This window comes from Meleagris gallopavo, chromosome 9 (assembly GCF_000146605.3).
Source record: "Meleagris gallopavo isolate NT-WF06-2002-E0010 breed Aviagen turkey brand Nicholas breeding stock chromosome 9, Turkey_5.1, whole genome shotgun sequence".
In the NCBI taxonomy this organism is placed as follows: Eukaryota; Metazoa; Chordata; class Aves; order Galliformes; family Phasianidae; genus Meleagris; species Meleagris gallopavo.
This window is the reverse complement of record NC_015019.2, coordinates 11903787-11915592: the sequence shown is the minus strand read 5'-3', so window position 1 is coordinate 11915592 and position 11806 is coordinate 11903787. Positions and strand designations below refer to the sequence as shown.

The following is an 11806-nucleotide window of genomic DNA, read 5'->3' as shown; positions in this document are numbered from 1 at the left end:
AAAAAAGCTGGCAAAATAGCTGGACCTCAAACACTCAGTGAAAGGTCTGGCCAAGGAAAAACATCTTCCCATTCACCTGACAGCAGCTCAGAGGGATTTCCTGGAAATCCTGAAAAAACAGACTGCTAGAGGATTTCTGTCTTTCTGCATCTGGCTGGATGTTGAGTTCTCAGCAGAAAGCTTAGAAGGGGAAGAGAGAGCCTTGCTCTTCCCCAGTTCCCTCATACCCAAGGGTGGAAAAGCAGTAGGGGAAGTGCAGTCAGAGGTGGCTGAAATCTCCTGGTCAGATTTTACCAGGGAGGCTGTGTGTGTTGTGTGCGTATGTGCTGGAATTGTGTCAGCATGACATCATGCAGCAGAGAGGTGAATCAGAGCAGGTAAAGTAATGTGGCAATACAGTTCCTGACATTTGAGCAGCTTTTTTTTAGAGCTAGTGCCATTTGGTTTCCATAGCAATGCACTGCACTGTGCAGAAATCCCCTCAGCGTGTACGTAGGACAGATACGTGAACCCCAATCCCAACCTCTGCTAGTCCTGTGCCAGGGTGTGTGCTGCAGACACTGCTGCTGAGCAGCAGGCTCCTAAGGGCACACTCATGTTTTGCAGCATCTGAATGCTCCCTACTAATGCTGCACGACTCTTTACCCTTAGTTAGGCAACCTTTCCCCTTTTCTACTTTCTGCTTGTCTCTTGCCATCAAGTATTCATATAGGAATATGTAGTTTTAAGGTCTGAAAAGACAAGGCAAGCTTCTTCAGAGTTATACCTCCTTTGAAATACTTTTATACTCTCACTGTGCACCAATTCTCCCATACTATACAGGAATTTGATAGCCTTTTTTACATCTGTTGTCTCTCTTTAATGTGACAAACTGTGACTCAACACAAAACAAGAAATTGCTCCGATGGGAAAAATCTTTGAGTTTAATGCAGAGGAAACCAACAATCTCATCAACGGATTTCAGAGGAAACTCTAGGCAGTTCAATTAAACTACAATTAGCTTAATTAACTGAATAGTATGGAATACTTTGCTCTAGAATTGTTTTTTAACAATATTTTGAGTTACTTGTCTCTGAAATTCTACATGTTGGCATCTGAATCGGTACATGGGTTATTATTGCTATTATTCATTTTAACAAAGGTAAAAATGGAGACCAGTTTCACTGCTAGGTTTGCTTCCTGCCTCTGCCTGACTGTTACAGAAATAGAAAGAACTACTAGCTAAGAAATCATCTGCTTTTGTTCTTCTCTGATGGACTGTACCATGAATGGATAACATACAGCAAATACTGGCACAGCTTCCACTTGTAAACTACACAACAAAAATGCAATTCATAGGATTATGTAGATGGTAGGATTAAAGTCTTCTCTGGAGGACTGTCATGACAGCTGTGAAACAGCAAATGAAGAACTCACAGCACTGGTAAGTGCACCTTACAAAAATCTGTAGTGCTTAAACTGTCCTTTACTAAACATTCCTTCTTCATTTTTCCCACATCCCACCAATTGCAAAGGTGCCAGTCCTGTGCATCTAAAATTAGATAGAGCTTTGTTACTGGTATAATAATAAACATTATTCTCTGGATTAATCATTCACATTTTCCAAACTTTGTTCCACCAGTAAAGGAGAACACTACGAAGGAGCCAGGAAAAAGCCAAAGTAGAGGTGTATGTCTTAAGTTGTTTTGCTCTTACCATTTGTCATGAGCAGAATATTCTGTCCTAGCAGATTAGAGCATGAACAGGAGAAATCAGCTTCACTAGAGAGTGCTCTTCTGTTTTTTGAATGTGACTTAGAATTGCAAAGCAACTTGGCTTACTTTGGCAAAAGGAGTTCAGTTGGCTGATGAGACATTATGTGTTCAAAGCTGATGAAATGAGTTTTCGTTTTTATCACAAGAATCAACTTTTTTCACATTAATTAACCTTCCTGTAGTATAAATACAGCATTGCTGCATCCCTTCCAGAGACGCAGAAGTGTCTTTTATGTTCAACTTCTTTCGGGAAACAGTTCATATCATAGTTTTCTTGATCTTAAAATAAGTTAACCATGACCTTTCTGTTACAGTATTGAAATCCGGAGTTGCTTCTCCTTCTAACTTGTTTAGAAAGTGTAAATGTTTTCCTTTTGAAACCAGAAACAAAACTGTAAATTTTGGAAGCATTTTTCTGAATGGAACACTGGCTTCAAAAGAAATGCATCAAAAGTACTCACGCGAGTGCCATGATCCCATAAGGCCAGGAGCGGATTTCCAGCCTCTTTGGACTTTTTATCTCATCTGATGTCAACACCATCCCGCTGTCTGACTCCTGGATAGCAAAAGGAGGAGAACATCAGCAGAGTGTCAACATGGAGGACTCTGAAATTAGAAGTTGTATACCTAGGGGAGAGTGTGGGGAAATCAAACTAAACCAGCACTGAAGTCAGTGAAGGAAAGCCAAGGACTAGTAAAAATAGCAAATTCTAGCTCTTTTATTTTGTGACGATGCAGCTTTTGGCCCAGAACTTCACCTCATAAAATCGTCTCCAGTTACAGAGCAGACAAAACAAGGGCAGGAGAATCCAATTTCTCCCTCATTGTGGCCTGCCGAGGTTGGAGCTTCCTGTCCACGTGGTTATCAGGGAGGTACTAACAGGAAGGTGACCACCTGTAGATGTGTTACTGCAGTGTTATATGTTGATATTTGTGAACTGGAACTATTGTAGGAGCTACCAGCTTCTCTGCATATTTGTAAGATCACAGGCATTGCCAGGGAGAGCTGGACACCAGCCATCAACCTGCAAGGCACATGTTTGCATTGAAACTTTCAATTGCGTGCTATCTAGTGACATGCTTAACACAGATATGTCCAGTTGGTATAGGAAATTAAGCCCATTCTTCTGAATTTTCTCTTATCAGGGCCACTATTATCAGTTTTCAGCCAGCTGGTCCTGATTATGCAGCTATCTAGCCTGGATTTTTCTCTGTCTTTTATCTTTATTATTTCTCCTTAAAATAACATGCTCTAGAAATAATTTATCTCAGTGTTCCTTTTCAATTTTCTTACAGAGAAATTGTTAAAAAAAAAATCTTAACAAGATACTACATAAAATCAACAGAATGGCAGGAAGGTGTGGTAGAGTTTTAGAGTTCCTGGGCAACTTTTTGAAATAATGGCCTAATCAGCATTAATGCCTTGGTATTTAAGATAACTGTAGTAATCCAAGTGCATTTACTTAGTTCAAAAGTAGATCATACCATAATTTTCTTCAAAAGATTCTCAATGATATCTCACATTCACTTCCAATCTGTTAATGCATTACCCTTTTTTAAAAAAACAACTTTTCTCCCTCCATGTAAGGACTTGCTTTAAAATGCCACGAAGAAAGAACATTTAGGAAAGTAACACTTGTGCTGGCAGCAAAAATCTCTTTCTGACACCAGATCTATCTACTAAATATCTCCACATGATTCTGAGGAACAAATCTTTATCCAGCATAAGGAGATGCGGGAACCAGAGGAAATTCTAAGCCCCTAATCCCTGAAGATGCACTGATAAAGGCACAGAAATTACATTCGGCAGAATGCTAGGGAATAGTGAGCATCAATTCTGTTCTCCCAAGGGAGCACTGACTGAGGGTGCTGGGCTGTCCCCAGCAGCAGGTAGCTGCACACATTCTTCTTTTCTTTTCCTGCTCCTAGAAGGTGCATGCCTTCTTCAGTTTCTACCCAAGTTCTTCTACTTTCTACTTGCTTCAATCACGCATTACAAAGGTCTCTCTTTAGTGCACAGGATCTGTCACTGAGGCAAGTGGAATGTGCTGCAGCTGATTATTACCTGAGCAAATTTGTGTGTTTTGTTTTGTTTTCTTTGTTTAAATAAGGAAGTAAAAAAATAGAAAAAAACTCCACCCCGGAACCTTAATTTCGGGGGAAGCCAACAAGCCAAGCAACAAATTCTGCAACAAAACAAATCTCTGTTTTCCACTGGAGTGAAAATGAAACCTTTCAACACCCTCCCACATGCAGAGCCACTAAGAGCCACTAAGTTATCTATAAGAATGCCCACCTAGATTGGGGAACTTGCAGGCTAAAGCCCTTCGAATCAAGGAAAGCCACTATTTGAATCCTGGTCTAGTTCCTCCTGAACTGACCCCCTCACCATCCAGCTGTTGCCTGGTTCAGCCAGCCGGAATCTCCTTGGGACATTTTCTTCAAAGGCTCAGTTTCAGTAAGCTGCCATTTTCTTATGGGGAAAAAACCAAACGAATATTGAGATATGTTCCTGTCTGGCTGTAACAAAAAGCTCTGCAGCCTGACCAAAGTCGGTCTACTCACACAGGAGCTTCTCTTTAAATTATTTGTCAAAGTAAGTGCAGGTTCCTCTCTGCCGTCGCACAGACCTGTGTCTGAGATGCTTGGGCCAAATATTCCCCTTGATTTAAACCTTTTTTCTGACCAAAGAGATTTCAAACACTCCGATAACTGTTTGGTGTTGGTGCCAAGCGGTCAGTGTTCCTAGTGGAGAAGGACACAGTCACCCTGCTTACCTCATGCATCACCTTCTCCTTTCCCACTGAAACTTCATCAAACGTCTTCACACTCAGAGGGCGCCTTTTGCTGCTGCTGCTGAAAGACAGAAAGTTGAAGGGCGGAATGAGGCCCAGGCAGATGCTGGTAGCTCACCTAGTAGCCCTGACACAGCTCCATTCCCATCCCAGTCTTTCTTTGTCATCTCTTGTAACTAACAAACAACACTGACAAATATTTTTGTCCAACTCACTTAGAACAGCCACACTGAGAACAACCCAGCTACATCAAATCTCCCCCTCCCTCACACCCGTGCTCAGACATGTATTTCTCTTACCCAGTTTCCACTGCACTCCAGCGATTAACACAGTTGTTCAATTTTTCCTCCACTGGGCAAGTTTTGGAGTTAGGCTCTCCATCAGGACACAAGGTAATGTTCAGTGGGATATAGTCTTTACCATCCTATAAAATAATTAGCATAAGAGAACACAAAGCTGGTAATGCCATTTTATACTCCATCTCAGATGTTAAAAGTTACCATATTATACAGGGCTTTACACTGGGAAAGGACTATTTTTTATTTTAGTTGTGTAGAGCAATCGTTAATGTTCTTCGTAACACATAGAAGTTAGAATGTGCAGCTTTATACAACACTTACTGTGTGGAAGGCTTTGTATGAGGAAAATTATTCACTTTGCATAATCAGTGACATAAAAAGATTGAAAACTCTCTAACTTCCCAGTGGTCATCTGCAGTTGGTCTGTTTTCTCTTCCAGGCACCTGTCTGAGCTATTGCCCCCCCAGTTCTCACAGCACTTACAGCTCTTGTAGACATCCCTCACACATGGCATGGCAGAGCCAGGCGCACAGAGGGGTCAGTGGGTGTGCAGCCAGCAGCTGGCTCTGCTGCCTTTCACAGCAGTGCCCTTGGTGAGTTTGCTGCAATTTCCTTGTGATCACTGCTGCATTCCAGATGCTTGGCTGTTCTGCCCCGGTGAAGGGGAATGGAATTTCACTGATTTACCCTTCCTCAAAGCAATACCCTGCATTGTCATTGTGCTGGGAATTTCAAGGGGCCAGTGTTAGGGACATCAAAATCCAAAGTAAAGAATTTTAGAAGAGGAAGGAAGCAGCAGGAAGACACAAAGTCCTTATGGCTGACACAATTTTAACAGAATTTGGAATTGGTTAAATAATATGGTTAAATAATATTGCCTACGTGGAGACTTTTTGCATATTATCAGCTTAAGGAGTTGCAGCTTAAGAAGTTGCAGCTTAAGAAGAGCCAGTCCTTCGAAAAGCCTGAAAGGATTTTAATTTCTCATCCTTACAAGAAATTGGTGCCACAAGTTTAATGGAATTCAGTTCACATATTAATAAGGTCCGCATTGTCATTTACATCACTGCAGAAATCATCAGAAATTACCAAGCCCTAAAACTATTTGTCCAAATTTTCCTTTGCTTTTGAACCATTTTAGTACCCTATTCCCTTATCATGATTTTTATATTTCCTTAATTTACTTCACTTTCAGCACAAAGCTCACAAGCTCTTCGTATTGCAAACTGGGCCCTCTTCAACTTGGCTTCACTAAATTTATTTACAAACAGGAAAGGGCGGGAGGAGAGTTGTAAATTGACAGTTACATAGTGAATCAGGTTGTTTTCACTGAGGAAGGAAAGTGGTTAACTATTATGAAATTAATAATTATGTAATTGACTTTCTGAGATTCACACTGTATCCTTTTAAAGCTCCTAAGAGCGTTGATGAACATAAGATCAGAAGTTGAGACAGTTCAGCCCAACTAGCTGTTTACTATATTGAAATCTAATTAAAATTATTTGTGAGGTAAAGCACCATTGTTCCTCTAAGGGGCAAATGAGCCAAAATTAAAATTAATGTACTGCAAGTTTCTCTTACTAGATATGGATAAACTTCTAGTTTTGAAATATAAGCCCTTTTGAATAATAAACATTTTCTTTACCCATTTCCGCAGCCATTTTCCTTGTGACCTTTGTTATGAAATCAAATCTAATATTGCTGCTTAGCATAGTCTTCACTTGTGTACAGGCACATACATATCCACACACACACATTTGTATAGGTCCGTGTTCACTGAAGAAATATTTGCGTTGCTGTACCTGCTGTACATTGGCCTGGAGAAGGTCTCCTAAGCGCTCTACAAGCTCAGTGAAGGTGGGCCTCTCTGTGGGCACTCCATGCCAGCAGTCCAGCATTGTTTGGTAGCTAGATAAAAACCACAGGTATTGAAAAAATGGAATGACACAATCTTTGTATCCAAACTGTTTTTTTTCTGCTACTGATTGTTTCGTCCTCTTTCGGACAGTTTCGGATTAAGATGTGTTCAAATCTCCACGTGCTGAAATTCTACTCTAGTTTCACATGGAACATTTTTTAATCTATCTGTTGTTTCAAAAGAGCCTGTAGGCTTTTTATTCTCACCTAGCTTTAGACTGATTTGACTGACAGGCCCTACTGATGTTGCTGAAATAAGTCATAGTATGCATGCCAGAACACAAAAATTTCCTGAGTTTACATTTATGAACTACAACAAACTTAGGGAGATCTGTTCATCTTCTTGTTGGCAGAGGTTGAGCTGACATGGCCTTTCACTATCTGTGTTATCAGGAGATCCAACATATGCTCAACTACAATGTTTACTGAAAACAAAATGCAAAATACAACTATCATCTGATGAGGTCTCCTTCCTCCCCCCGACTTATTATAATCTCCTTTGTGATACTTAAATGACGTGCAGCATCTCTCAATACAAAACCAGGAGCTCTTACACTTCTGGAGTAGAATATTCTGGTGATCTCATCCGGGTTCCTTCCTTGAGCCGTCGGCAGAAGTCCTCATCTATCTGCACTCCGGGGTATGGAGAGGCACCTGGTGGGAAATGTAAGGAGGGTGCTTAGTGAATGAAATACAAGTTGGTGACATCTGCTGAGAAATGAGATCGTCTGGAGTCTTGTAGTGAAAGAGGCTGGAGCAAAGAAGGAGTTGTAACCAGGAACTGTCTGAACATTTCAGTTGGCAACCCATTACAGACTCACTCCTTCTTTTTAGAGGTTTCAGTCACACAGTCTCCTCTGAATTTGTAACACAGGGTGGATCACTCCAAGGTAAAACATGGCAGAAGAGAAATAAACATTTTTAGTTTGAGATTTCAGATAACCTCTTGGTAAGGGATTTCTACTTCATGCAGTTAGTTATGTATGGTTTTCCAGGGAGACTGATTTCATTTATCTTCAGAGGAGTAAGTATATATATTAATTGAATGTACTGTTCTCTGCAACTAATTAGAGAAAAAGGGCTTATCAGAACTTATGATCATTGTTTTATGACACCTGTACTTTACAATGCACCATAAATAGCAGAAGCAGACATATAATTTGTGGAAGTGCCCTGGCATCTGAGTAATCTGAACCTCACAGGTAAAATTCGAGAGATGTCTGTACTGAAGTTTGAAAAATTTCTTAACCTATTGGAGATAAACCTGAAACATCTGTAATGTTTCTCCCCTTCCTTCTCAGCAAAAGCTTTACCTGTAGTTCAGCCCTTGTCTTTCTCATTTTGGCATTCTACAGGCTGGATGGTGAATTTGAAAGAAAATTTAATCAAGTCTTAACAAAGAGGATTGAATGGAATCTGGATCTGCATCCAGCCCTCGAGGAATCTGTATATGATTTACTGTCTACAGCATTCCTATGTATTTATTTCCTGTAATTTCCCCCCCAGTTTGGAAACATCACCGAGTGCTTTGCACTTGGAGGTACCACAAGCACAGCAGAAATCTTTTGGAGGAAAGCAGAGAAGAGGATTCCAAAATGCGACTGTTCCTAGAATTATTCTATTCTGTGAATCTGACCGCTCAATCTGCAACACTATGCAGGGATAGAAGTCCAGGGAACTCCATAAGAGGGCAGCTCAACACAGCAAATAGGCTCTGATGGCATTCAAAGTTTGGAGGCACAGAACATTCCTTGATGTGCAAGTATCAGATCACAGTGTCAAGAGTATTCCCTGAAGCTATTTCTGCTTTGCATCTTAATTTTCCTTCCTAATTTTGTCTTTGTTCTGTCATTATGATCATAATAACTTGCTAATATAATGTTCAGCTTACATGGCATCACTCATTGGCCAAAGATCTCTAAACATGCTTCCATCAGCTTTCATAATCTCTCCAATTAAGCGGACAGACAGGCACTGTGACACTGTTTATCCACAGTTAATCTAAGAAAATGGCATGGATAGGTATAGGGTCTGGAAGCACTGACTGTTGTCCAAGCTACTAAACTGCCATTTGTACATCTCCTGACCTATCCATAGCTTGTCTTTGTATCTGTATAGGTTGACTGGGACTGAAACCTTGAAGATAAAGCAGTGGAACTGAGTGAGGAAGGATGGAGAATTCCATTTGATCTGTCATAGAATCATAGAATAGCTCAGGTTGAGGAAGATGTTAAAGATCATCAAATCCAACTGCAACCTAACCATACTACCTTGACAATCCTCTGCTAAATCATGTCCCTGAGCACCACATCCAAATGGATTTTAAACACATTCAGGAATGGTGACTCAACCACCTCCCTATAGGCAGCCTATTCCAGTGCTTAACAACACTTTCTGTAAAGAAGAATATCCAACCTAAATTTACCCTGGTGAAACTTGAGGCCATTTCCCCTCGTCCTGTCACCAGTGAGAAGAGACCAACCTCACTCTCGCTGTAAGCACCTTTCAGTTATTGGAAGAGAGCAATAAGGTCTCCCCTCAGTCTCCTCTTCCCCAGACTAAACAGCCCCAGTTCCTTCAGTAAATCAAGTCAAGTAAGTCAATTTGAGTTACCTATTCATGGTCACATCACTAATCAAAGCAAATGCAATATTTTCGTGAGACCAAGTGCAGGGAATGCAATAGTAAACTGCCTTGAATCATGACTGCAAAATGTTTTGTTAGTTTATATTTTGACCACTGCTGGCCTCCTACTAGCTGAAGGCAGTTCAGATCTCAAAAGCAGGGAAATCTCCCTTTCCCACCTCCACTCACCATTATACTTCATCTAGACTACCTCAGAACTTGGATATGAGATGCTGAGGCAGCTTAGGAGAAATGTAGGCTGAGGCATACGGTATAAAATCTAAACATTACATTTTCCTTGGGGGAAATCTGTTTCAAAATGCTCAAAGAAGTGGCATGCATTTGATATAGTAGTACTCTTTTGATCTTGGTTTTATTTTAGTAGGATAATAAGCTGCTGATGTTATACAACCAGGCACTACTTGTTTACATAATTACATTTGATTACCTTTTGAACAGTGCATATTTAAATTCCAAGGGACACTGCCATTCTGTAAATGCCTTCAGGATCTATTAGGAATCGCTGGCACTACCTGACATGAGGTGTGCTGACTCATTTACATAATGCTGAGCTCAATGCAAACCCAGCCCCAGATTAAAATACACAGTCTTTCCAGTTCTGATTTCCCTGTATGCCACCAAAGCAGACCCAGTCTGCCAGCCTGTCAAGAGGAAGCCTATCATGCTTCATTCAGCTGCTGACCCTGGCAGGACCCATGTCCAAACCAACTCTGCATTTTGCTAGTCAGAAGCTGTATTTTTTTCAACGGTGCTAAGTCTGTGGGACCCTGTAAAAAACAGCAGTTGTAAGTGGAAGCTAAAGCATGCCCTGTAGCAATGACAAAGAACTTTCCTTTCCCTGGCTCTCAAATATCTGTAAAACTTTTATATAAGAGAGTTCAATCAGTGACACAAATCCTTAATTAAATATTTATTGTGTGAGCTGCAGATGTGAGTGGTGCCAAACCACAGGCATGCTTGGATGATCTGAATGAAAACCCTCTTAGGAGAAAATGACTTGGTTTTGAGTCTATGCCATGGACTGAGGAAAGCAGTTTGAATCCACGTCACAGTGAGGGCAGCAGTTCTACAAATGGCAGCCCTTGGAAGAAGCTGGTAGATTTCCCTAAATTCAGAACAGGACAGTCTGCTGTCCCAAGTAAGCACCTTCATTAAGAAAAAAGGCTATCTAAGATGAAAAGAAAGCAGATATATGTGCTTTTTTTTTCTTTTTCTTTTTTTTCCCCCAAGTGGTTAAATGAATTTCAGTGAAAAAATTGTAATTTCTACAATCAGTAGATAAATCAGTCTTTGATATTGAAGGCCAAATGACCCAAAGTTGACATCTGTAAAATGCCGTCTTTGCCATTCACCAGCGTGCAGTCCATTTGGTTCCTTGGAGACACCCAATTGAGAGACCACCCCCCTGTGCATGTCTCTGTGTGCTGATGCTGATGCATCTCCTGCAGCCCTCTGTTAAAACTGGAGCATTGCCAGCTCTTCTGGAGTTTCATCTTTCTGTGGTGTTTCACACACAGCACGATCCTATTACAGAGTCCTGGAAGTGTTACACCAAAGTAACAAACCTGTAAATAAAAAGAGCTAGGCTGGGGGAAAGCAACACCTGCCACTTGCTTTAACCACTGAGTGTGAACTTTCTTTTGCAAGCTGATATAAAATAGAGGAAAGTCCAAATCAAAGACTTTGACTGAAATCAGGTTGTGTTCTTTGCAAACAACCCTGAATAAATTTTGAGTTACAAACACCTCTGGACTTTGCATTCAGATCTGGACTTGGCATCTTGAGCCCAATCATTAATTGCAATTGATCCATGGACCAAAGATAGTAGGATATTACAGTTTGCTTTCAAATTCAGAAGCTTAAGTTGACAATTCTGCTTGTTTTCTTTTGTCTGCAAATGCTGATTAAGAAGGCAGAGCTGACATTCCTAAATTCCCTCAGGAAAACAAGTCTTGCTACTCCATAAAGAGAATTTGAGAGCAGTAAAATCCAACTCCTTGTAAGACTGCTTGTCTACATTTCAGGGCTTTATCTACTGGACAGTAACCAGGTCTCAGTGAAGCTGAGACTTCTAACAGCACCAGAAGATTAAATCTATACAAAGAACAGTATTGCCATCCCTTCAAAAATTTTGTGGCTTGAAAATAATATGGCCAGAAATGTATGCATTCTACCTGCTTGCTGCCAAAATGATTTAAGCAGACTCTAGCACTGGTTCTCATGTCAACCTGATGGCAGCTGTTGCCAGTACATTTTTCTTACTTAAAATCTTACTTAGTTTTTGTGGGAAAGATAATAGACTGAGATAAAATGCAATGTGGGCAAACTCCTCAAGGTTTCCTGGTCTACCACGAGCAACATCAGACCACTGTGTCAGCAGCAGTGCAATCTACTG

At 40.7% G+C, this 11806-nt stretch overlaps 1 protein-coding gene and 1 long non-coding RNA gene across 4 annotated transcripts in view; one reads left to right on the top strand and one right to left on the bottom strand.

The window, feature by feature from the left end:
• Positions 1–11806, bottom strand: part of LOC100548043 (vascular endothelial growth factor receptor kdr-like) — an 89472-nt gene that overhangs the window by 11476 nt on the left and 66190 nt on the right. For 2 of the 3 annotated variants that reach the window (XM_031554671.1, XM_031554672.1), the window contains exons 24-28: positions 7320–7419; positions 6651–6756; positions 4849–4973; positions 4532–4610; positions 2216–2310 (exon numbers count right to left, since the gene is read on the bottom strand). In XM_031554671.1, coding sequence (XP_031410531.1) covers positions 2216–2310; positions 4532–4610; positions 4849–4973; positions 6651–6756; positions 7320–7419 — 505 coding nt within the window. The remainder of the gene's footprint in view (positions 1–2215; positions 2311–4531; positions 4611–4848; positions 4974–6650; positions 6757–7319; positions 7420–11806) is intronic. The other variant, XM_031554673.1, reaches the window with a different exon arrangement.
• LOC116216936 overlaps positions 1–11806 on the top strand; it is a 71706-nt gene that overhangs the window by 54457 nt on the left and 5443 nt on the right. The gene's annotated exons all lie outside the window — the stretch shown is intronic.